Source organism: Uloborus diversus, chromosome 7 (assembly GCF_026930045.1).
Source record: "Uloborus diversus isolate 005 chromosome 7, Udiv.v.3.1, whole genome shotgun sequence".
In the NCBI taxonomy this organism is placed as follows: Eukaryota; Metazoa; Arthropoda; class Arachnida; order Araneae; family Uloboridae; genus Uloborus; species Uloborus diversus.
Window position 1 is genome coordinate 153006824 of NC_072737.1, and position 27800 is coordinate 153034623.

General features: G+C 35.9%; 1 protein-coding gene and 1 non-coding gene across 3 annotated transcripts in view; both read left to right on the forward strand.

The window, feature by feature from the left end:
• Nucleotides 1-27800, forward strand: part of LOC129225504 (cGMP-dependent protein kinase, isozyme 1-like) — an 82423-nt gene that overhangs the window by 12211 nt on the left and 42412 nt on the right. For both annotated transcript variants that reach the window (XM_054859932.1, XM_054859933.1), the window contains exons 7-11: nt 6150-6253; nt 9349-9417; nt 12118-12192; nt 18771-18888; nt 23428-23567. In XM_054859932.1, the coding sequence (XP_054715907.1) occupies nt 6150-6253; nt 9349-9417; nt 12118-12192; nt 18771-18888; nt 23428-23567 (506 nt within the window). The remainder of the gene's footprint in view (nt 1-6149; nt 6254-9348; nt 9418-12117; nt 12193-18770; nt 18889-23427; nt 23568-27800) is intronic.
• On the forward strand, nt 27488-27559 carry Trnah-gug (transfer RNA histidin (anticodon GUG)). The gene has a single exon. It is a non-coding gene; the product is annotated as a tRNA-His (tRNA).

Consider the following 27800-nt stretch of genomic DNA (forward strand, 5'->3'; position numbering starts at 1 on the left):
GCGTATGAAATGGAGGACAGTTTCCCTTAGCTGGGGCCGCGGTGGCCTGATCAGTAAAGCATCGGACCTGTGACCGGAGGGTTTCGGGTTCGATCCTAGGCGGTCGAGAATCACCGTCTTCATTAATGGTGACTGGGGGACGTTACATATGCTCGTAGTCACAAAGTCCTCCAAATGAAATGATATTTCTGGGGGTGCTGAACTAGGAACAAAATCAGAGGGTTCTATCCAACTGGTTAAACCACAAACAGTGGTAGGTACGAGGGACCCTGAAGGGTAAAGAGAAAAGTCTCCCTTAGCATCCTCTCAAAACTTTCTCCTCTGAGATATCAACTCATATTTAAGGCGCCAAATTTAAATAAAGGGTCATAAGAAAAGACTGACACATTTTCATATTGCTATTTTTCCTGCACTTCTTATTTAGGTATATTTGAAAGAGGATGCTGTAAAGTTTTGAATACTATCTACTAAAGTGCGCCAGAATCATGCTGTAGTGTAGAATCAGTTATCATTGGATTACTAACTGTTTTGCACTTGGAACTTCTCTTCTGACCACACGAGGCCCCTGGGGCCCTACAACGTAAGTAACGTTCCATTCTGGTGACGACGTTTTCTCCCTCACGAAAACCGAGAACAACCGAGAAAATAGTCGGTTCTTCCCATTTGCTCTTACCACCATTGCATCGAGTGAGTATTTTGTCCCTGTTTCCAGCGTTCCGAGAACTACTCGTGACGCGGGAAAGGAATCTCTTCAGTCGGACTGGAGTTCTTTTTTCCTACGGCAAAAGAGGCTTGCAACTCCGTTTCCCACGGCATTTGCGGTTTCTCGTACTAATTGAGTTTTTTTGTCCACAGCAACGGGGATCCGCAACTTCTAATTCCACGGCGTTTCGGGATCCGAGGAGTTATCTCATGGCCAAACAAATTGGCAGATACATTTCTTGATATGTCATAACCAACCTTTTTTTTTCTTTTGTGTTTACGCATTTTATTAATTTTATTTTTGGCTTATTTTTTTCTTTTGAAAATATTCTTTCGAAAGAATACTTTAAAATGCAAAGTGCCTCTTTGTTTGCCTTTTGTTTAATATACATCAGTTTTCAAAACTTTTTCACGGTAAGTAAGCGAATAAAATTTGACAATGGTCTAGTTTTAAGATTATCCCTCTCCCCCTAAATTGTTGACAATGTAGTCTCATCCTTACGATTATGTTTCGTATAATTAGAAATGCCGATTTGGGAAGCACGGTTGCTGTAGTTTGAAACTAGTGACTGTTAATCTTCGTTTACACCAAAGAATTCTCTTTCTTCATGAACTTTCATGCGCCACATATTTGTTTTGATTTCATGATTCTGTACAAAGCCTTGAGAAAGGTGGAATCTTTATTAATTAAAAAGAAAAAAATAAGCAATTGTTATATTTTTTGAAAAAATAAACGATGGACTCGCTCTTGATTATCTTTCAAAAGCAAAACAAACGGCTTTTAAGAACCATTTGACAGAATTTTTTTGGTTCATAATGACCCCACTAGAAACCGTGAAAACATTATACCTATTAACGCAAAAACAAATCTATTGTTTTATGGCATTAGCTCTTACGGACCAAGATTGTGGACACCTTACCCATTTTTTTAAAAAACCATTAATGATCGAAATTTGTTTAAGAAAAGATTAAACAATTTTATACTCAATTCTATTGCAGTCAATTTAGGATAAAGTAGCATATTTGTAATAGTATACCTGGGTTCCGTTATAAAATAGACGTACTTTATTGCATTACTTGTGTTGTGTTTATGTGTTCTTTGTATGATTATGCATTTATTTTTTGTTTATTCTATCTTATGTTATAAACTGGCCCAAAATTAAGTTCTTTTTTAAGTGGTGAGAGCTAGTCAGGCTACTGTTATAGCTTTTACTCCTATCTACTCAATCAGGGATTTTCAAATAGACAGGGTGAAATATATTTAAAAAAAAAAAAAAGAAAAAGAAAAACCTTTTTTTATTTAATGCAAATTTGAAGAATAATGGATTAATAATAAAGCTGGGGAATTCAAAAACTATCGTTTTGAATTGACTACAATACCCTTTCTCATTACTTCTAATGAAAAAATAGTGGTCCAGCAAATCAATTCGGCTAGAATAGTGTATAACTTATAACTTAACATGAAAAGTGCTGTGGGGTTTAAACTTTATTTCTTTTAATTAATTACATGGAAAGTGTTTCGCGCTGATTTTGTACTGAGGTTACAACAAAACAGTGCGTAAACATACTGCGGAAAAAAAAAACTGAATGCAGTTTGATTCGAAAAATAAAGCTTGATATTTTATGAAATGTAAATTAAAAAATATTTGGTAGGTGAAAAATTTCTAAGGATCTTGAGGTTCTATTAAAATGACCAACATTCATACCCTGCTATTTTTTAAGACAAAATTATATGTACAAAAAATAAAGGTTTGGGGGGACTGTAAAAATATTCTCAGTTATTAGAAAACGTCTATCTGTAGAGCAACGTTGCTTAACGTCGCAAAATTGATACCAGCAATATGCATGTCAAAACTATCAAAACATGTAATTTAAAGGCAGAAACACCAATATATAAACCAAGAAATGAGTCATTTCTCGCGATCGAAATTGTTAAAAAATGTATCTATTTGACCTCATCATAATTAATGTTCATTTAAAAACATCCATATTCGAGGAATGAGCCTAAGAAAAATGTGTTCGTACCACTTTATAACGAAAAACATGTTCATAATATTTTGAAACCGAAGATATTTAAATTACTAAACGATTTAAACAATGCGTCAGTGTTTAATGAAAACCATGTTCCTATAATAATGTTACTATTATTGAAAGTAACTTGGCTGCAATATTTCCTAGACTCCTCTTGCAAAATTACAAGCATTAGAAATCCCAAAATTGCAAAATTTCCATCACAACGCAAGTGTAAACAGCCACCGCCATCTTGAATAGGAAGCACTTCTCACCTCCCGAGAAAGCGAACTCACCACCTGCCACCCGGGTGAAAACGAGAATGCTCCTTCTCGGCAGCTAAAGCCGGCAGCAAGACGTTTAGGATATCATGGTAGGGAGAAATGGTGCCTCACGGAAAGTGACGTCACGCACGACGAAAAACTGGTTTTCTGACCAGTTTCTCGTTAACGACTCCCTTCTAGATATAATCATTGTAAGGCCCCAGATCTCACATCCTGCTTTTGCTTGAAAGTGTTCTTGAACGATAATGTTTTCTTACCTCCTCTTCATGTAGATTTGAATGACCTGTGAAACTTTATCACATAGTGGCAGTAGACGCAAAACATGCGTCTTCGAGTGTGGGGTGAATGGGGTCGTTTCCAAAATTTTAAAAGTACTTTTTTCTGAAAGAACATGATTGAAAACATAGGATCTAACCGTTTTTTAATGAATTTGTTTAAGTTTAATATTTTTAAAAAATTACTTAAACCGGTGCGCTTTCAAAGTTTACATTTCTTGCCGATGACATCACAAATGATGAAATGCCGTTCAGTGTGGCCATTCACAGAGCAAAATATTTAATTCGCATCTTTACTCACGTGTATTGGCAACTATAGGGTTGATACCAAGCATAGAGCGCAATTTTAATTCGCTTCTTGATTATCATAACGTGGAAACGCGGTACAAAATGCGCCAAAGAGCATCATTTGTGACGTCATCAAGACCACGCCTTGTTTGCAAAATCGGACACTTAAAAAAATTAATTAAAAAATAATTGTTGGGAAAATGAAAGAATTTTCTGAGTCCATGTTATTTTTTTTTTTGCTTATTCTATCAATTTCAGTTGCTAAAAGTACTACTTTTGACTGAAGGAAACAACCCCATTGGACTACCGTGTAGTTTTTATCTGTGGCGTCCGAGAAAAACTTCAACGTATATATATATATATATATATATATATATATATATATATATATATATATATATATATATATATATATATATATATGTATGACACCGTAAAAAAATCCGAAATGTCACTGATCCGGGTAACGTTTCGTATTTTCAAGGTTTTACAGCAGTTTCCTGCGAAAAACAAATTTTTTGTGAGAAGGTTCCCTGAATCGCAACAAGTTTCATGAATGTCGATTTTTCACTGTTGAAATTTTTCTTTTCTTACATGTGTAAAAAAATATTACACTTCTTTTTAGGTGGTTCTCCTTCAGTTTATCTACGGCCTCCGTTTATTGGTTGAGCCCCGATCAAGGGCAAAATGCCGTCACCAGATAATGTAGCTTTGAAGGAAATGCTTGCAATTCCGTCTTAGCTTCGGACGCATTTCCTTTAGGAGCTTTCCTGGTAAATCAGGAAGGCTTAAAGCTATTACTACATACATATATAAGTTTTCACTGAAGGGTCCTGAGTTAGTCCAGAGAGATTACTGGCTTTGATTCGGAAAGTTTCTGAATTTTTCAGAAAGATTTCATGTTAATGTCAGAAAGAAAACAAACTTGAAGCGGGAACATTCGATACGTTAGTGACAGAAATTAGGCAAGTTAGCAGCCTATTATTTTCCAGTAACGTTTCGAAAATGTTTTTACAATGTAATCATTTGTTATTTACAGAATTCAGGTACAATGTGTAGTTCAGGAAATATAAAAACTAGAAACTGGGTCCATTTTTTTGAGTCACCCTGTATAAAAACTGATCTGTTTGAACAACACATTGCTATTCAAAAACAATATACCCTAAAAACGATTCAGAAACGTTCCTGGAAAATAATGGGCAGCTGATGTGCCCAATTTCTGCCAGTAACATATCTTGCAAAAACCAGGACTATTTTCCTCTAAAAATCAGTAACCTTCTTGAAATTATCATGGAAACCTCTTGAAAAATCCAGAAATCTTCCCGTTTAAAACCAGTCGTGTCTCTGGACCTTTAGAGTAAACTTAAGTAGGTTTAATATAATAGCTTGGCACCTTCCTGATTTATCAAAAAAATTCCAAAAGCAGTATTGCAAACATGACCAAAGCTAAGACAGAATTGCAAGTAAGTAGCAAGAATTTTACTCTCCTCTAATTCTTGCAAAGCTCGTAGTCCATGAACTTATTCACTTTCTTTGGGAACTTAATCAGTCTGGATGGGCTGTAATCGAACTGAAGCCGATACACTTTGTAAATATGCTCAGTTAATCTTTAAACTGGGAGCTAAAAATATTTTTCACAAGTGAGAAGTATGCATTCGTGCAACTTGTAACAATTCAGGAAACGTTTTTACAATGATACTTGATTTTTCCAGGAAGTGGATAAAAACCATTGAAATCTCGAAACATTACATGGAAATACTCAGTAACGTTGTGGAATTTTTTTTACAGTGTAATGAGTTACGAACCATCCACATCACGGACATGGAACGCAAACGACTCGTACGTAAAGTGGGTCGGTAAACTGTCATGTTTTACATGATTTAAGTTACGCCATTTAATTACAATAAATGCTTTTTACTTCCTTTTACAAAAAAGGAAGTATTGTATTCGCGAAAAAATTTTCACTCAAAAATCGGACTTAATTTTCATTTTTCTCATCCCCAAATGAATGTTGAGTTTTTTTTTTTTTTTTGACCCGACCAAACGTGAATATATGCCTAGGAACCTACAGACACCCGAAATATCCATTTTGACGACCCCCGAGTTAATTACAACGAATTTTCTCGTGACGTCCGTATGTACGTATGTTTTGTGCGTATGTGCATATATGTGTATGTGTGTATGTATCTCGCATAACTCAAAAGCAGTATGCCCTAGAAAGTTGAAATTTAGTACGTAGACTCCTAGTGGGGTTTAGTTGTGCACGTTTCTTTTGGTTGCATTCGGATGTTCCTAAGGGGGTCTTTTGCCCCTTTTGGGGGGGGGGAATCATTGTTAATTTCGATGTAAACTCAAGTGCTGTTATAATTTGTCGGACAATTGGCGATATATCGCCTTTTTTTGGGGGGACGCCAAGATTTGTCGCTAACTTGACGACAAATTTTGCGATTTTTGTTTTAAAATTTGGTTTCAATATGGCCACTGTTGGTGATATTTAGAGAATAAACAATTAAATCACACTAAAATTGCCAATAACGGGGAAATGACATTAAATTGGAGTAAAAGGAAGTCATGCTCGTTTAATTTGCAGGTTCGTGTGACACAGAAAATAGTAAATGACTTCGGCGATTATTCAGAGGAAGAAGTGCGGATACTGGATCGGGGAGAATACTTCGGAGAACAAGCACTACTAAGGTAAGAAATTTGCGAGTGTTGAAATTTCGGTACTCGATATTGTGAAAAATGCAGAAACTAAAGTTGAAATCATTCAAATCATTAAACAAAGCAGATTCATAACGATTGCAGACATGTTATAAGCATGAACATCGTGACTGTCATCGGTTTTGCAATGTGCATTTACACTGTGGTAAAAATAATTTCGAATCGTTCCTGGAAAATAATGGGAAGCTAATGTGCCTAATTTATACCAGTAACATATCTGTCAAATACAAGAAAATTTCCTGCTAAAATTCAGTAATCTTTTTAAAGTTAACCTGAAATCTTTCTGACAATTTAGAAACCTTTCGAATAAAACCCAGTCATGTTTCAGGAATAAATCAGAAACCTTTAGAGATCACTTAGCTACTGGTAATAACCAGGCGCCTTCCTGACTTACCAGGGAAATACCTGAAGCAAATTTGGCCTGAAGCTGACTCAGTTACCGAGCAGCTCATTTACCTGCTAATCTACGATACCCAGAGACTGTATTTCGTCCTTGTTTATGACGCAGTTAATCTGGAAAGGGCCATAACTTAGCTAAGGGCGAAACATCTTACACAGAAGCTGAATATATTTTCACGCTGGTAGCTAAAAATGTTTTTTTTTCTTCCATAACAGTGAAAATTCGGCATTTATAAAACTAATAGCGATTTCGGAAATGCTTAGAAATACTTGTTTTTCACAGGTAACTGGTGGAAACCCGTAAAACCTCGAAACGTTGCCCGGAAATAATCTGCGACCATTTGGAATTTTCTAAGAGTATCAAAAAAATGTTATGAAATAAATAAGAAAACTGATTTATTAGCTTGAAATTAGCTCAAAAATCTTAACAAGCAATGAGTACTTAAAGTTCAAAAACATATTTTGTAACACGACTGACGTGCGAATTCTGTTCCTGCCGAAGGATCAAACTTAAATCATGCAGCGCAGAGACGCTAAAAAAGATTTCCAAAGTAAAACGAAATGCAATTGTTCCGAGTACCATCATCAAATTCTTTTAAACGTAATAAACATTAATATTATTATTATCATCATAGTCAGACTTAATCAATCCACTGCTGGTGGAAGACCACCCCTTGATGATTCCAACTAAGTCCGCTATAGTGAAGGAGCCGACGCATCCGCCATTTTGGAGCAAACTTGATCCAGTGCTTCGCAGCGATAGCATTGCTCCTGATGTTTACATTTCTTTAGCATATGTTAAATTGAGTCAAATGGGTGGTTGTTCGGCTGTTAATGTGAAAACAGCTCCTAAAAAGGATATTAGCTTTTCAGGATTTCCAGCAGCTGCAGAAAGAAAAAAGAAATGGATAATTAGTAGCCGACGAAGTGACTGACAGCCTGGAAATGGAGCTCGCTTGTGTGAGGCTAATATCGATTTATTTCTCATGATTTTACTATCATTACGTTATATATGCTTTGTAATGTTTGCTAACATACAGTCGACTCCCGCTACAACGCGATCCGACTTACGCGAAATGGCTATAACGCGATTTTTTCAATAGTAAAGAATTTTAGACCTAACGCGAATTCCTCGCCCGTAACAGGAAAATTTTCGAAAGGGAATCGTGGTGTGTAAGTATCGACCTTGTTATTGGCTACTAAAAATGTATTTTTGGTGAATGCACCTTCATCCCTTTAGCATCACTGGCAGCGGAAGTTCCCACACCATACTAGTCTGAATATTGTTTACACAAATAACTACTCCTCATTTTCCATTTATTTTTATCATTCTATTTATAAACGTTTATGAAATATAATGACATCTATGAGCGCTGTTTCATCTAAAGTTTGTGAAGATAGATAGAAAAAGAAAAAAATTCGACAGTTAAAGAAAAGCTAAAGATTTTATGTGCTTGAACAACTTTAAAATGCATCGAAGATAGCACGACAATTAGGTATGAGTGAATCTTCCATATATATATACAATTAAATGTCAAAAAAAGGAAACCCTTAAAAGTTCACTGAGTAGTATCTAAGCAAAATGCAAAAATTGTGAAAATGGAAGCTGCTCTTGTATTGAGAATTTGAGAAACCAGGAAGAGGTGTGTTGCCACAGATGGAAACGTTATAAAAGAACAAGTGAAGCAACTGTATTGTGTGTTTAACACTACATAAGAATAACGTTTTGAGATCACACAGCATAAATCATCATCATCTTCACTTTTTTTAAAAAACAAATATCATTACTGGATCTACTGTACATTGCAACTATAATGCATTTGTTTTTTTTTACTACATACTGTACGTACCGTTCTGGTTTAATTTATGTCTTTCTTTCTCACTAATCACTGATTTTGTGCATCGTAGCAGTATTTTCTGCGGAATAAAACGTTTTTTTCTTTTTTTTTTAAATACAAATGAAAATTCAGTTTTTTATGTAAGAAACAGTAATGTATAGTTAAGAAATGGTTTTTAACACAGTGAGGTGGTGTTTACAAGTGTCTAAAATAATTGGTTATGTTTATAAAAGTTTTTACACATTCCCTTTTCTACAACGCAAAATTTCAACTTACGCGAGGGGTCGTGGAACGCATCCCTCGCGTAAGTCGAGACTCGATTGTATTGCAGTGTTCTACGGAATGTCTCCTATTCTGTATTTCCCTGTTGTGCGATAAGTCCAATACGTTCGCTCCAAAATGGCGGATGCGTCGTCCTCTCCAGTTATAGGGGTTCTAATTCCAACATGCTCTATTTAGAGCGATTCTTCTCAGTTTTTGGGAGTAAGGAAATGCATTTTTTTGATTCTCCACAGTCACTAGGAAAATGTTGGAATTTTCCACGGAAACCAAAGAATCAAATTTGGGCAGCAAAACTTAAGTAAAGTAGATGAAAAAAAAAAAAATGCAGAAAAGAAGTTGTAGATACTTCCGTTAACCTGCCTAGCGCACATTACTCGTTTTTTTACGGGGGGGGGGAGGGAGTAGTTTGGCTGTTGTTTCTTTATAAATATTCCCAATGACATAAATATATTTTAAATCAACTCCTTTTGTTTTATGTTCATTTTAATTTAATATGCAATTTAATTTCTTTACACATTCGGAAGTTTAAACTTTTTTTTTTGTTTATAGAGAAGATCGTAGAACAGCTAATGTTATTGCTGAAGATCCTGGAGTGGAGTGCCTCACTCTTAACCGAGAGTACGATCGTTTGTATAAATTACCATTTTAATATACAGCAGAATTTGTTTTGTTTCAAACATTTTTTTCACAGCTCCATAATATAGGGGGCATTTAAATGAAACCCGGTCACTAGGGTAAAGTAACGGTAACGACTTTATTAACTCAAAAACAGTTGCCAAAACTGTTGGCACATTTATTCCTTTGAAACATTAGTCGGTTGATTCCATCTTTGAAGGCTGCTGTCGGATCCAGGCCTGAACTCAGTCACTCACTTCGCCGTCCGTTGTGAAACGTTGTCCGCGAATAGCTTGTTTCAGAGGTCCAAAAACGTCTGACCTCTGAAAACTTTGACCCATGAAAGTCACGCGGTGAAAGGTCTGGACTGTACTGTGGATGTTCCATCGATTTGACCGAAACTGCTGCAATGTCGTCTTCACCGCATTAGCTGTGTGTGGGCACCTTTGAACAACACCTAGCCGCTTCGACTTAACCCTTCAAGCGGCCGTGACGTAAAATTCCTTCACCCAGCAATGTATTGAAGAGCGGCCGTGTCGAAAAATTTGGCCTTGAATATTCTGCTTCGAGAACGGCTGCGGCGTAAAATTCTATGGAAGAATATTCATGGCGAAATTTTTCGACACGGCCGCTCTTCGATACATCGCTGGGTGAAGGAATTTTACGTCACGGCCGCTTAGAAGGGCGGCCAGTCTAAGGTTCTGTGAAGTGACTTGATAATACTGGGCATTGATGGCGATTCCTTGTTCCAGGAACTCGACAAGCAGTGGGCCTTTGTGGTCAAACAAGGACACGTTCCGTAGTTAACGATAACTTGTGTGACAACCTTCTCTTCGGTGTGAGACCGCACAGTCGCTGTGCAACATTAAACGTTGCGCATGCGCCAGTCTCTCTAAATAGATAGTGATTCCAAAGACACAATTACGTGACGCCCTCTAACGTCTAATGTGAGGTTAGATGCACTCATTGAATGAACCTTATATTTCATTCAATGATTTCATTTGAATGAACCTTATAATTAGTCACTTTAATCTGTTAATCAATTATTAGCACTCATGATAAGAATTGGTTCTTTTTATCATACCACGTATCCCATATAGAACAGAAGAGGCAACTCGGTTCCTGGAGGCGATGGAACGATGGAACAGGCCTCCACTAGAGTTCTGTTTTACGCACTTCTTGCTAGTTGAGTTGTTTAATCCTGGGTTTTTCATGCAAATGCTTTGAAACTTACATGTGAGAAAAATAAGTGCTGTGAAGAGTATTACACTCATTATAAATATAAAATTTCGTTTTTTCAGATAGCGCTATTGATGTTTTTATATTTAACCGACCGTAAAAGATGTACCAAGACTAAAATAGAAAGAATAAATTTAAAGAAAACTTTTCTCGATATTCAGTTCAAACTACAAAAAGAAACTCGGATAACACATTCATTGTCGACTGGTACCAAGGAATAAAAATGAAGTTACAATTAAATGATGTTGCTACAATAAAAATTAAAATTTCAAAAAACTTATATCGGAAAACGCTTATATTCTTTCAAAAGAAGAGAGCACCTCTACTGAGACTGCTGATGGGGTACAACACAACTCAATTAAGCTAACAGAGGTACTGAGCTAACTTTTTCTACCCTTTGCCTACAAGGGCAGAAGCTACATTTTCCTCTTACTCTCGTTAGACTTATCATTTCCATGTATTTTTGAAACCCCACCCCTTTCTTTTGTTTGGGGCCCCAGAACCTAAATGAACTGTGCTGCGCCAAAGCTCAATTCGTGATTTTTTTCCCGAGCAGGATACCTTTTCAAGAAATCTGTCTTCATAGAGCATTTTTACGGGTAACATCTCTTACTTACATACTTGATAGGAGAAACCGAAAAAATCTCTTATATGACAACTCGATAAAGGTCAGATAAGGTATAAAGTTTTACAAACACCCTATATCATTCTCTATATGCGAATGCACGACCGATTAATTTCTATATAAGCATCTGACTTGAAGCCAGGTAATTTGAAGCACAGAACCGGCAATCAAAAGGACGGAGGTTGTTCGCTTGTCCATCCGAGGTTTGAATCGACTTAATAATCCCCGTATTTATTATACGATTCGACGTTTTATAAACGATATTTTGCCCTTATAATACAGCTAAACCGCATATCGAAGCAGTCTTCTACTAAAGATTCCATCTGAGGTTCAGGTCTTCAAGTGTCTGACCGTGAGTCGAATACCCTGGTGAATACTTGCGTAAATAAATCTTGTCTCAGTCAACTGTTTTTCGCAGTCGGATTTTAGTTTACATTTTATCTAAATAGATAAACGCAGGTTGCTTTCTTCTAAATTCTCTTAACCATTACATTTGATATTCTTTTCAATATCGATTCTAAACTTGGAGATGGATTGCTATTAGGCCGTTCATCCATTTAATGTCTCAGAATTAACGTTCATTTGTAAAGAAACACCGAGTAGATAGGTCATCGATACCCCTAAGACTGATGTATGATAACTGGCTCTATCGTCAAAAGATGGGATCACCAGTCATCTCTAACTCCACAATTTGGATATGAGGCTGAAAGGGGAGGAAATTTGATATTCTTTGTTTAGTAATGTTCAATAAACAAATGCCGGAAAATACATTATTTCCTAACGAAAATATAATATATTAATTACTTTTTTTAGTAAATATTTATTTTGTTTTTTCGCAGATCTTTCAATCAATTAATTGGAGATTTGCAAGAGCTTCAGAACAAAGATTATGGAGACGAAGCAAGAATACGAAGGTAAGTTATTAGCTCATTTAATTTATTTTAATCAAATAATTTGGAATTAAGATTATTGATTTCAAAAAATTCTTTGTTTTAATTTCAGAAGACTTTGAGTTTTTGGGAATTTCTTCCCGACCAACTTCCCGAAACAACATTTTCTTTCATTCATTTTTGTTCGGTAGCTATTGCCGAGTTTTAGTGTCATCAATAATTTTTTTTTTTTAATCAAACGCTAATTAACGGAGATATTAATAAAAACGCATTTTCGTCCTAAAAGGCTCTTTCTGCGCTGGATGGTCCAATTTTTTCTAATTTGATATGGTTGGAAAGGTCTTTAAAAAATACTCCTAACGAAGAAATTGTCAGGGCGCCCAAGGTCCAATAACCTAAATCCACTAGAAAAAAAGTTATAAGCGTTTTTCAGTTAGCAAAACTCTAAAATTTTTATTTTATCTCTTTTCCATTGTGGAAATTCATTGTTGGAAGTGTGAAACATTGTGTTTTAATTGGTTTTTTAAACAGCTCTTTCAACATGAAAAATGCATTTCAGCGCTTCAAGCTTGGTATGGTTGGAAAGCTCGTGCAAAATACTATAAAACACGTTCTACCCGGTTTACCGTTCGAAAATGCCAATCCGCTAAAATGGCTATAAAACGCGCTAGAAGCAATTAAAAGTTAGTGAAAATTAATTTTTATTTGCTTTTTCACGCGACATAGTTAGCGTGAAGAAATTGCTGGATAATATTGTGGTGTTGCCAATTCTCGCTTGAGCATAAAGAAATGAAATACTTGCATTTGTTTTTATTATTGAGGCTTTTTGGGTAACTACGGGCATTTAAAAATATTTTCTCTTTGATTATGCTCTCGCGATTTTAATATTTAAATGAATTATTTTACGGAGTGAGGGACGACTTTCAGTTCCAGCTCCCAATAATACCTGCATTTGCTATGACCACAAACAGATCTCAAGGTGAAACTTTTGATAAAATTGGCGTATTATTACGACGTCCAGTGCTTTCGCGTGGACAATGGGGTTGTTTCCTTCAGTCAAAAGTAGTACCTTTTGCCAATGAAATTGATAGAATAAGCGAAATAATAATAACGAGCTGATGTGTGCATCACATGACTTCCTTTTACACCAATTTAATGCTATTTCCCTATTATTGCAATTTTAATGGGATTCTCTCTCTAACTCTTTAAATATCACTAGCAATGGCCACATTGAAAGCAGATTTAAAAAAAAAAAAAAATCGCAAAATTTTTCGCCAAGTTGGCGACAAAACTTGGCAACCAAAAGACTGGCGATATATCGCCAAGTGACCGCCAAATTATAACACCACTTGAGTTTGCATCGAAATTAACAATGATTTCCCCCCAAAAAGGTGCAAAAGACCCCTTTAGAAACACCCGAATGCAACCAAAATAGGAGGTGCACAACTAGACCCCACTACGAGTCTATGTACCAAATTTCAACTTTCTAGGACATACCATTTTTGAGTTATGCGAGATACATACGCACATACGCACATACGCACATACACACATACGCACATACATACAGACGTCACGAGAAAAGTCGTTGTAATTACCTCGGTGATGGTCAAAATGGATATTTCGCGTGTCTATACATTCTTAGGCACTTTTCCGCATGTGGTCGAATCGAAAAAAAAACTCAACATTCATTTGGGGGTGAGCAAAATGGAAATTAAGGGCGATTTTTGAGTGAAAATTTTTTCGCGAATACAATACTTCCTTTTTTGTAAAAGGAAGTAATAATAATAATAATAATAATAATAACAAGGACCCAGAAAATACTTTCATTTTCCCAACAGTTATTTTTTAATTAATTTTTTTAAATGTCAAATTTTTCAAACAAGGCGTGGTCTTGATGACGTCACAAATGATGCTCTTTGCGCATCTTTCTACCACGTTTCCACGTTATGATAATCAAGAAGCGAATTAAAATTCGCTCTACGCTTGTTATCAACCATATCGTTGCCAATCCATATGAGTAAAGACACGAATAAAATATTTTGCTCTGTGAATGGCAACGTTGAATGGCATTTCATCATTTGTGATGTCATCGTCAGAAGCGTAAACAATGAACGCACACAGATTTAAGCAAAGTTTTTCAAAATATTAAATTTAAACAAATTATCTAAAAAATGGTTAGATCCTATGTTTTTAAGCATGCTCTTTCAGAAAAAAAAAATACTTTTAAAATTTTAGATATGACCCCATTATATGTTGCGGTGAGTAGAGTTCATTCATTTGACTGTTGGAAATTTTAATTTAACGGCAAGATCATGCCTACTTTTACTAAGAATATTGTTTGTACAGAATTTTTACTTATTAAGGGGGTTGTGGTGAAATGTGAAACTTTGCGACAAAGGGGAGTTAGATCAAAAATTTTGAAAAGTGCATTTGTCAGTTTTCCCCTAAACCGTAAACAAATCACAAACACGATTTTTTTAAAAATTACTCTGTTATTGCGACGTCCAGTGTTTTTGAATGGACAATTTTTAATGTAGCCAGTAGGATTCGTTTATTTGACTGTTTGGAACTTAATAATTCTAACGGCAGAGGTCAAGGCAACTTACTCAATAATATTAAACTTATTAAAAGAAGCATTGCTCATCCAGAAGTTTTACGTATAATCTGAGTTTTGCAGGATCATTTCATTCGGGAAGATTTCAATAATTGTTAAATTGGCTGGCGCTCTTCATCTATTGGCGTCCAATTTTTGGCACCAATTGCAGCTCGAGATATGTTTTTACTTTGCATACGAAAACAAAGAGTAGGAAAATGTATATTTGCATACGGTTGCCACAAAATAGGTGCTGCCCACGAATGAAGTCCCGCTTTAAGGTGGGATTCACGAAAACAGTTTGTGACAAGGGAGAGGAAAGACATGACAAGAGAGGCATACAATGGGGAGAATGTGACAACAAGCTTTTTTTTAAAGGAACGTTTATGGAAAACAGCGTGACATGTGACTAAGGGAAGAGGGAGTATGGTGAAGTGCAAAATTTGTGACAAAAGGGGGAGAGGGTAGAAAGTGTTGAAATGTGTGACATCAGTTTTGCATCGCCCTTAACCATAGGGGAGACCGGGGCAGGTTTTCGTGCTATTTTTTAATTATTATTATTATTTTTTATTTATTTACCTAAGTTTGAAAAAACTGTACTACACCATTCAGAGAAACCTTGGCTACAACGTGGAATTACTTACATCAACTAATTAAGCTTTGTTTTAGAGAAAAATAGTTTTAAGTGTCGTTATGTCACGTGCGAAAATGTGCCCCGTGACCGTGGCAAGTTTTCGCATACCTTATTAATAGACAGGGACAAGTTTTTGCATGCACTTATATCAATATAAATTAGGAAATCAAACAAAATATTTTCAAGCTAGGTTATTTATTGATTTTCAGTAATTATACATTTAAAAAAACTCATCTCCAACTTGGCAACTTAATAGTTTTAATACATGTAGGATTGTTAAAAACACTACACCGTCACTGTCACTATTAATGCATACAAAGAACATAGGATTTCCTTTGATGCATGACTCGTGGGCCCATCTTTTGCAACGAGTGCACTTTACCCATATCTCTTTAGCCTTAGATTTACTGTACAATTCCAAGCAGTAAATGCATGCACAGTATTCTTCCTCTTCATCACTTGATTCTTCATTTTCTTTGGGCTTGTTAGATTTTCCAATTTGTCTCTTAAATAAACTCTTTTTTTACATTTTTCTTATCTTTCTTTTCATTCTCATTTTTCATTTGTTTTCTCTGCTTAGCTTGTTGCTGCTCTAGTCTAAGCTGCTCTTTGACCGGAGTGTCGGTCAAAATGACCGGCTTTCTCTTCTTTCTTCCTTTGCCAATCTGTTTTCTCGGACCCGCTTTTTCCAGAGGTATCACTTCTTCTGGGGTGGAACAACCTACGTTTGGCTGTGTTAGAACTTGAGTATCAGCCTCTTCGTGCTGCCCTGTTATAGGCCTGTACACCTCTGCCTGCATTGGGGCAGGTCTGTCGGTGAAATAGGCTGGCATGTAATCGGCATCTGTAAAGATATCTTGGTTCAAGGGAAAAATCCCTGACACCCTGAAGGCGGACATTATATTGTTTGGCGTTAAAACCAGAGGCGTTGCTGTTGCCATAATTGATGGGACATCATATATTTTCATAGGCCTTTTATTTGTGCAAACCCAAGCATCACAGGCAGTATTAACGTGCTTCTTCAATAGCCCATACACGCTGCGATCCAACGGCTGAAGCTTGTGGCTGCAGTGAGGTGGGAAAGAAAGCAGGGTGACACCATTCTATAGTCTCTATGGTATACTTGCCTCTTTCAAACTTCTTTTTGTAGTGTCGTACCATGACAAATCTGAAAACCCAACACACAGATCAATATCTAGTCATAATAATCAAGTCATTCTGTGAACATATCAGTTTAATGCTATTTTTATAAACACTTAGGCCTATTTTGTTTTAACATGTATCTCTCATAAATGATTGAGATTGTGATTTATTTTTTGTCTGTTTTTTGTTTAAAAATATAAGTTGTCAAATAAGAAGCTTACCTTTTCATGTGTATTTAACTATTTATTCTTCATTTAAGCGTAAATAATGTAATAAACATCGATAAATAGTAGCAATCGAAGGGGGCGGGGCACGTTTTCGATGCAAAAATATGCCCCGCTTGGTATTCGAAAACGTGCCCTGTCGCCATGCGGGTCCTTTAACTTCACGCACACGGTCAAAAAAAAAAGAATTTTATGGACAAACTATCACATCACTGGTAGCTCCTAAATGTGCTCTTTCGAAATATTACAATAGACAAAAACTTAAATTAAGACGTATATGTTTGTTTTTAGTTTAAATGAAGTCATCAAAATTTTACTTACCTGTATAAAAACAAGTGAAACAGTTGTTACGCAGCGATGTGAACAGTCATCCGACTGAAACTCTCGTAGTTGTCATCTAGTGGCGCTGCCTTTCAAATAGTCTGGTCGGTGCTTTGCTCTACCGGCTCGCTAACGAGTTAAAGTCAAATCGAAAACGTGCCCCGGTCTCCCCTAATCAAATCTCAAAGACGACCTTTTTTTAAAAACTACTTTTTTTTGAGACGTCCAGTGTTTTCGAATTGACAGTTATATTGCCACGAGTAGAGTTCGTTCATTTCATACTTGGAAATTTATATTTCTAATGACGATGTCAAAGCAAATTACTCAATAATAGTAGAAGTTTTATAAGTAATATTGTTCACGCAGAAGTTTTTTCGTATAAACTGAAATTTGCTGCTTCATTCCATTTTAAAATTGGATGATTGGCGATTTTTATCCATTGGCGTGAAATTTTTTGTTTCCAATTTCAGCGCGAAAAATGTTTTTCCTTTGCATACGTAAACAAAGAGTAGGGAAATGTCTATTCGCATAGGTTAAGCACAAAACAACATTGTATCAAAAAAAAAATTATTCAAGCCAGGAATTTGACGACCACATCAATTTGTTGGGGTTGTTTTCTTCAGTTAAAAGTACTACTTTTAGTCAATGAAATTGATAGAATAAGCAAAAGAAATAACGTGGAGCCAGAAAAAACTTTTATTTTCCCGACAGTTAGTTTTTATTATTATTTTTAAATGTTTGATTTTGGAAATAAAGCGTGGTCTTTATGACGTTTCAAGTGACGTACTTTGGCGCGCTACTCCATAGTCGGGCAAAATTTTTATGCTTTGCTGGCAACCATGTTTCCAGGTTATGATAATTTGCGTTGTGCGCTAATGACATCAGTGAATGGCATTTCATCGCTTTTGATGCCATGTGCAGAAGCGTAAAAAATGGATTTCAATCTGCGCATCGATTAAAATAATAGTTAAAAAATATTAAATATTTTCAAATTATTTAAAAAATGGTTAAAACCTTTGTTTTTAAGCATGCTCTTTCAGAAAAAAAAAATACTTTTAAAATTTCGGAAACGACCCCATTACCGAAATATCCCCTTTTATCCATTTATTTTGAGATTGACAGACAAAAAGCAAAATTGAAATAAATTACAACTGTTTGTTATTTTGTGTACGTATAAAAATTGTATGCTCCCAGATATGCAGTAAACATGAGCAAGAGTAGAAATAAAAATGTTGGAAATAGTTAAATTCATACAAGTTTTCTCAAATATTCATTTATGAATATGGTCGAATTTCGACTACTGGGCGAACACTAGTCTAATTTTATTACGTATTTCACTTTTACGCTGAATGTAGTTGATGAGTTTTGCTGTTACGAAAAGTTTGTTTTCAAATTTTAATTTTTAGTTTTGCAACTAAAAAATTAATTTAAACCATAAATGAAGCACCTCGGATTAAGCAGATCCTCGAACGTTTGCGACTCGAATTTTCGAGACGACTGTAACTTTTTTTCTCCGATTATTTGAGTCACATTGCAGTGCAAGAGTTCTTGAGAGGAAAAAAAAGAGAAAGTTTAACATTTAGTGAATATTATGGTCTTTTGAATTTTATTTATGACTGAAGAAAACATGGTGTCATGTATTTTTCATCACAAAAATGTCATCTATGCTTTGTTTCATATGCAGAATTTCCAAACTGTCATCATCGGCTGTCACATTAGATGAAGAATACAAACATATTCAATTAGATGACTTGGACGTTTTAGCTACTTTGGGTGTCGGAGGGTTCGGAAGAGTGCAACTGGTGAGTTTTTTTTTTTTTCCTTCTCCCGACTCAATTTACAAACAGAGATAGATACAAACGCATGGGATAATAAATGAATGCAGAAATAACAGACGTGTGTGTATGGTCTGTGTAAGTTACGAAGAAGTTGGCTAAGTGGTGCCAGTCGTTAGGTTTTGGGGCCTCTTAACAACCAATATAATATCATTTTACAGTACATAAAATTATTTCACTTTTAAGCGTATTTTATAAAATGCTTGCTTCTAGTATTTCAACTCAATTTTAAAAATAATTTTGCACTTCAATTCACTTCACTTCTAGGCACTTTTGTTTTCAATTTTTCCGATCGAATCCCATACGAAGTATGTAAAAATATATCATTGTAAAAACATGAGTATGTTAGAAAAACTTGATAAATATCTAGATTTATTTCATAAAGTGAAATATAAAGTTCATATTTGTGTGAAAAAATGACTTTAAATTAAAATATAAAAATTAATAAACGCATATTAAGATTGAATATGCGTAAAAAATGTTTGCAGTTGTAAAAATTTAACGCTTTATTTAAACAATACTAATCAAAATGCGTTTTAAAAAATGCTAAAGAATATATTTTATCTACTTATCACCCACAAGAGGACATATGAACAAAACGCATCCGATAAGTTTTAAGACTGGCTGTAAATCTAGTGCAACATTTGCACTTTATTCATTAAGTTTTGAAAACTAATTACTGCAACATTTCTCTCTCCCTTTTCGAAGTTTCTAATTTATTGGATCTATTTAGTAGCAATTCGCGTGGTGGCATCGAAATGGTCGCAGTAATAGTTTCAAGATGAACAATCAGTATGCTGCGATTGAATTTTGCTTTAAATCTGGTAAAAGTGTGACGGAAATGTTTGAAAGGAAAAATATTGCTTATGGTGGATCCAATTTGTTTCTTCCTATTGTTTTCTGGCAACGTAACTTCTTTGCAGAAGTTAGAGAGTAAATTTGAGGTGACAAAGGGGCCATGCGTCACGAAAGGTAACAAAGAGATAGCTAAAGTTGTAGCCAGTGATGTTGCCATTAATTTTTCTGAGGATATACTCCCAGTAAACAAATAATGCACAATATGTGTGTGCGATCATATACATAATATGTCTAAAAAATGTTTGAGAGTATGGAGTTATACCCTACGGGACCCCTGATTGTAGCTGTGTCGAATGACCTTCTAATGACCTTCGTAGAGGAATTTTTGTCTCAAAAATTCTTCTTTTGAAATACGTACAAAAGAGGAGTTTTTGAAAGGCTTCAAAAGGCCAAAGGATTGTGTACGCTTGGCTCGGTAGAAGATCGTGTCAATACGTTTATTACTAATAATGGGCAAATTGGGATTGCTTTCAGCAGATCTCAGAAGCTTCCTTCAATAGAAGAACCACCATGGACAATCTGGAACAGGAGTGGCACAATTTTAAGCATGTCATTATTCATGCTTCAAAGCAATCCATCCCTAGGGGCAACTTTAAACATCTAAAATCCTACTTCCAACATAAGGATCCTGAGCTAAGAACACTTATTCTCAAGAGGAATGCTTTACATAAGAAACTCACCCTGACAGGGGAAATGGAGGTAAAGATTGAGCTCAGTAGGCTCAATGCTAGCATTAAGCAGCTATATATTAAACTCAAGAGAGAAGCTTGGACTAATATGTGCAGTGGCATCGATGCCAAAACCCCAAACACAAAACTTTGGAAACTTGCTCAATCACTCAGCTATAATCAGCCACAAAATATGCCGTGCAACACTGTGCTGACTTCAGAGGGCAAGGCTGCTCCTGATGATAAAACTGCTGCTAACATTTTAGGAGAGTTCTATAAAAGAGTGGGCAATTTGGAGTTTAACCAAAATGATATTGGTATCAAGGCCAGTTCAAAAAGAATGATCCATAATTGTCGGACCTCTAGCACTGGTGACCCTATTTTCATCAACGAGTTTTCCTTGAAAGAACTTAATTTAGCCCTGGGGGCAATGGATCTTCGTAAATCTCCAGGCCCTGATGGCATTCATGGATTCATGATCGGCAATCTGGGACCTCATGGCATGCAGAAACTCCTAGATATCTTTAATTTTTCATGGAAAATAGGTCGTCTTCCACGAGAATGGAAGAGAGCTATTGTTATCCCCATTCTAAAACCAGGAAAAGACACTGGTATCTCCGGGAGCTACAGACCTATCGCGCTAACATCCTTTGTCTGTAAGCTTATGGAGAGGCTCATTCTTGCCAGACTAAACATTCACTTATACAACAATAACCTGATTCCGAGTGAGCAGTATGGGTACAGAAAAGGCCATGGAGTAATAGATCAGATTTTGTATGTCACCCAGAGAATACGGGACGCGCAGAACAAGAAACCTACTCACCACACTGTTGCCGCACTGTTGGATATGTCTAGTGCATTTGACAGGGTTTGGCGCCAGCTCTTGATCACCAAACTCCACAATCTTTTTAATATAAGAGGAAAAGCCCTTCCCTGGATCTCTGATTTCCTCTGGAACAGATCCATTAGAGTTAAATACAACAATCACCTGTCCGAACCTTTGGGCCTCGGGCAGGGTGTACCTCAGGGATCAGTGTTGAGTCCCGTCCTGTTTTCTCTGTACATTACTGGCATTGAAAAAGAATTAGCTAAACACTGTGAAATCGGAATTTTTGCTGATGATATCATTGTCTGGAGCTCCGGCTCGGATGTCGGAGAGAGTGAGCTCAGACTCAACCGTGCCATGGAAAAAGCCCATGCCTTTGCTGAAAGGCACAAATTAATCTTTAATGCTACAAAATCTTTGACAACTTTTTTCACTAGTAATAGACATCTATATGGGTACCAACCTAAGATCTCCATAAACGGAACCCAGTTGAGTTACGTTAAACATGCTAAGTATCTTGGATACACATTAGATCAAGAGATTACAAGTAATAAACATATTGAAGGCCAAGCAATTAAGGCAAGGAAGAAGCTCAATATTCTCAAATTTATTTCTGGACGAAACTGGGGTGCGGAGGCCAGTACCCTCCGTACTACCTATATTTCTATCATTAGACCAGTACTGGAGTTCGGCTTCCCAGTTTACTCCTGTGCTTCAGAGACCATTCTCAATAAACTTGAAAGAGTACAGCTTAGCGCAGCTAGAATTATTGCCGGACTTAGACATGGTTGTCGAAATGATATAGTGCTCTTTGAGAGCAACTTGCCTGCCCTTGCAAAAAGAAGACAGTGTGGCCTTACAAGGTATTTTAGCAAATTATATAGTTATAGAGAACAACACCGGACTTCAGCCTACCTTCTTGCATGGAATGATAATACTCGTTTGAAGAAACATAGCCCCTTCTCCTATGCAAGGTCATTGAACTTACCTCCCTCCGATGTGGAAACACATTTCCTGGGTTACGCAGGAGCTGGATTGGAGCTTGAGGGAATTTATTTCCATGACGAGCTCCTGACTAGTGTGATCAAGAGTTCAGATCCACCGGACCTAGTTAAACAAATGGCCCTGGAAACTATACATAATATACCACATTTCTCCTTGAAAATCTATAAGCAGGAAGCAGGGGAGAAGATGGCGTTTCGGGCAGTGGAGTATTCATTCCTACTCCCTCTGGGGCCTTGGAATTTAAAATCAGAAACCCGAATTTCTGTTCAGTATTTAGATCAGAACTGATTGCTATCAGGAAGGGTCTGCAGTGTGCTGTTCAGCGGGAGGAGTGTTTCCAGGAAATCTGGATTTTGACTGACAGTCGTGCCTCAATACAGCACCTCGCTAATTGGAGTAATGTGGGCGACAAGACCAGCCTGGACATTCTGAGTCTACTACATACTCTTTCATCAGGACATACAATTCACTTTCAATGGATCCCTTCCCACGTTGGAGTTGAGGGTAATGAAAGGGCTGACTTTTTGGCTAGATCTGCTGCTGCGGAGGGTGTGAGCCCTTGTGGAGATCTTACTTTCAGTGAGATCTCCACAATTTCAAAAATGGAGCTCAATCGCCAATTTAAAACACCTCCCAGACACGCCTGGTATTTTGCAAAATGTCCTGGTGAGTCCTTTAGACTCAAGGGTAGACTCCTCCAGACAACATATTCGAGATTCCTGAGTGGCCACACAAAAGCTCTTAGATTCTGTGGGAATATCAAGACTTTTCCGGAGTGTCACTGGTGCTCTGCTGGAGAGGTTTCACCTGAGCACATTCTATCTTGTTTGGGTTTTACGAAGGACGAGGTCCTTAGTGACCCATTGCTGTTCTTGGATTTTTTGCAGATATTTGGATTCATGGGGGTTGTTTAGCATTGCTAAACATGCCCGAGATAAGTCAAAAAAAAAAAAAAAAAAAAAAAAAAAAACTAATAATGGAGACTATTTTGAACTAAACATATTGTTAAAAAAGGTTTGATTCCCCCCCCCTTTTTGCGCTTTCTACAGCGGCACGGTTTTAAAAACTTAGGGGACACAATGTGAAACCATGATTCATTTATTTAATGACTGTCAATGCAATAAGCCACACTTCTTTATTTTCTTTCAGGTGCAGTCAGTCTACAACAAACAAAAAACTTTTGCCCTGAAAATCCTGAAGAAGGACCACGTTGTAGAGACTCAGCAGCAACAACACGCCCTTAATGAGAGGGCAATAATGATGTCTTGTCGGCACCCCTTCATTTGCAGGTGAAGACTTTTGAACTAGTTTCTTCGAAATGGCTGGTTTAAAAACGGTGTTTAGGTTAGTACATTGCGTTGTGGCCGCAATAACCCAGGTTCGAATCCTGGTCACGGCAGTATTTCATGCCTTCCGCTTTTTGTTTCTTCAAAAAACTCCGACTGCGTTCGATAACAGTTGCTACCTCTTTGTAATCCTTACTTATTAAAAAACAGAAAGAAAGAGCACTAAACTGTAGTATTTTGAAAAGAATGTTCTTCAAAAATAATTTTTTGCCAATAAATTCTATAGCAAGTAAAACAGAGTTATATCGAGCAAATTATGATCTTTTACGTATTTAATGTCATATGCTTCTTTGTATTACTAAAAAAAAGTAAAAGCATCTAGTTTTTCTTATAAAATTACATCGTTTTATTCAAATTCTTTTTCCGGTTTCGAGCGGCCGTGGTCTCGGCAGCAATTTTAGTTTCACTCTACACTTTTAGTTTCTAATGATAATGCCAGTTTTGTACTCAGTATAGACATTACTGCTCTGTATTCTCACAATAGCAAAAAGACAAACAGGGCGGGGAAAAGTGTTTTTTTTTTTTAAATTATTTTCAAACTTATTTTTTTAATAACCCCGACTTCAAAAGGTTATTAAAAATGAAGAGATCGTATATAATTAGTTAGGTATTTAAAATAATTCATCGTATAGTAATTTAAATCAGTGTTTATTTTATAATTCGGTGTTTAGTTTAGTTGGTTTTTGTACTGGAATTGTAAAATAAATTTCATTTCTATGTTTGGGTAGGAAATAGAATGTAATTGTAATCAGTTATTTTGTGATTTTTAGTTCCTGGTATTTTTTGAAGGCGTTTTTTTTTTTAAATTTAAAAGTAATTTTTTTTTTTTTTGCTTTTTATTGGTGTAAATAACACGGCGAGCATCTCGGAGACTTCCGACGACTGTGAAGAAAGGCTTTTTCAAATGCGTAACTATGTACAAAAAAAAATGTCTTCATCATTTGTTCAACTTTATAAAAGTTTGCTTTCCGAAAGCAAATGCACGAGTCACTAAAAAAAAAACGAAATCGCTTTAAGTTTTAATTTCTAAAATTGTAAATTTTAGAATTGTAATATTGTAAATTGTATTTTATGTTTTGCAATTAGTGTCATGTAACTCGTGATAAAATTCGCATGTTTCTTCACATGGCCCCACTATAGATGAAGATTAAAAATTCCACTAGAATGAATTTTATGTTTGCTTCAGAGAATCCTTAATTCAAAATTTTCATTATCATTACTCTTAATAATATATATTTTTATTACTTTCTTTAACTACAGGTAAAGAAAGTATAAACCTTTGTTTTACGGCCTTTGTTTGTCAATGGGTTTTATATTTAATCGTTTGTGAGGGAAATTGCATGAAATTTATTGTTTTGCCCTTAACTTTTCCCTAAAGAACAAATAGGGTAAATCAAAGATTTGAACCTAAGTTAGACCACTAGTAAACAAAACCACCACTAAAAAAAAAAAAAAAAAAGCATAAAAACCGGTTCACTAAGTGAGACGATATACAAAGTTAATAAAGTACAAATCGATTTAAATGTGAGTATGATATTTGAAGAGTTCCTTCAATTTTAATAAACCTGAACTTGATTAACATTAGACCGCCGAGGAACTATGCTGTTTTAAACAAAAAAAAAAAGACTTTTCCTTATCGGTACAGGTAGGGGCGTGCACAGAAATTTTGGAGCCCATCACAAATGACTTTTCCGGGTCCCTCTCCATATTGTTTACGCCTATATTTCACCGTTAGTTACAAAAATATTGGTCCCCTCCAGGCTCGGGCCCGGGCCAACAGGTGTCCCTCCCCCCCTCCCTGTGTACGAACCTGGGTACAGGTGTCTTCGAGTATTTATGGAACATTGTACAAAGGAAAAACAAATAAGACGAGTTCAGAATCTCCTCCTGTTTTTGAAGCCTGCTAATTAATATAACCCTAATTTTAAATTGAAGAGGCGGCATCGTGAAATAGTAAATCCAGAATATTGGTCAAACTTCAGAAAGCATACACAGTTATAATGTATATTATTAAAGAATATAAATTGAACCGTAAGGGAGGGGTGTTCTGTATTCAATTCCCTCTCAATTGAACGCTAAATATAAACAAATTAAAAATTGAAATTTTTTTATTGATTATTAAAATTTACTGCTCTGTATTCTCACAATAGCAAAAAGACAAACAGGGCGGGAAATGTGTTTTTTTTTTAATTATTTTCAAACTTATTTTTTAAAAACAACATTTTTTGCTATTCAAATAAAGGTCTATTGAACACAAAGACTTGTTCCGCATGTCGTTTCAAAAAATGTGCTTTTGTGAAAATTAATAGTAGACAAAAGTTTCCAACCATTAATTAAACTATGATAAATTTACTAAGGATTTTTTTTTTCAATAAGTGTCGTCAGCCGTGATCTTATAGTGGTTAGTACATTGCGTTGTGGCCGCAATAACCCAGGTTTGAATCCTGGTCACGGCAGTATTTTATGCCCCCCGCTTGCTGTTTCTTCAAAAAACTCCGTCTGCGTTCGATAACAATTACTAAATATTTGTAATCCTTCCTTATGAAAAAACAGAAAGGAAAAACACGAAGCTGTAGTACTTTCAAAAGGATGTTCTTCAAAAATATTTTATTGCCAATGAATTCTATAGCAAGTATAACAGATATATCGAGCAAATTATGATCTTTTACGTATATAATGTAATATGCTTCTTTGTATTACTAAACAACGAGCTGATGTGTGCATCACATGACTTCCTTTTACACCAATTTAATGCTATTTCCCTATTATTGCAATTTTAATGGGATTCTCTCTCTAACTCTTTAAATATCACTAGCAATGGCCACATTGAAAGCAGATTTAAAAAAAAAAAAAAAAAATCGCAAAATTTTTCGCCAAGTTGGCGACAAAACTTGGCAACCAAAAGACTGGCGATATATCGCCAAGTGACCGCCAAATTATAACACCACTTGAGTTTGCATCGAAATTAACAATGATTTCCCCCCAAAAAGGTGCAAAAGACCCCTTTAGAAACACCCGAATGCAACCAAAATAGGAGGTGCACAACTAGACCCCACTACGAGTCTATGTACCAAATTTCAACTTTCTAGGACATACCATTTTTGAGTTATGCGAGATACATACGCACATACGCACATACGCACATACGCACATACACACATACGCACATACATACAGACGTCACGAGAAAAGTCGTTGTAATTACCTCGGTGATGGTCAAAATGGATATTTCGCGTGTCTATACATTCTTAGGCACTTTTCCGCATGTGGTCGAATCGAAAAAAAAACTCAACATTCATTTGGGGGTGAGCAAAATGGAAATTAAGGGCGATTTTTGAGTGAAAATTTTTTCGCGAATACAATACTTCCTTTTTTGTAAAAGGAAGTAAAAATAAGTAAAAGCTTCTTTTTTTCTTAAAAAGTTACATCGATATTATTGAAATTATTTTTCCGGTTTTTGGCGGCAGTGATCGTATAGTGGTTAGTACATTGCGTTGTGGCCGCAATAACCCTGGTTTGAGTCCTGGTCACGGCCACAGTTTCTGTTTTGCTTCGCACATTTTGTTTCTAAAGGTAATGCCAATTTTGTACACAGTGTAATTATTACTGCTCTGTATTCTCACAATAGCAAAAAGACAAACAGGGCGGAAAAAGTGTTTTTTTTCTAAATTATTTTGAAACTTATTTTTTTAATAAAAACTTTTTTTGTTAGTCAAACAAAGGTCTATTGAACACGAAGACTTGTTCCGCATGTCGTCCTCAAAAAATGTGCTTTTGTGAAAATTAATTATAGACAAGAGTTTCCAACCATTCACTAAAATATGATAAATTTACTAAGGAATTTTTTTCAATAAGAGTCTTCAGCCGTGATGGTATAGTGGTTAGTACATTGCGTTGTGGCCGCAGTAACCCAGGTTCGAATCCTGGTCAGGGCAGTATTTTATGCCTGTCGCTTGTTGTTTTTTCAGAAACCTCCGACTGCGTTCGATAACAGTTGTTAACTATTTGTAATCCTTACTTATTAAAAAAACAGAAAGGAAAAGTACTATATAAAGATTGTTCTTCAAAAATAATTTTTTCCCAATAAATTCTATAGCAAGTATAAGAGATATATCGAGCAAATTATGATCTTTTACGTATATAACGTAATATGCTTCTTTGTATTAATAAACAAAA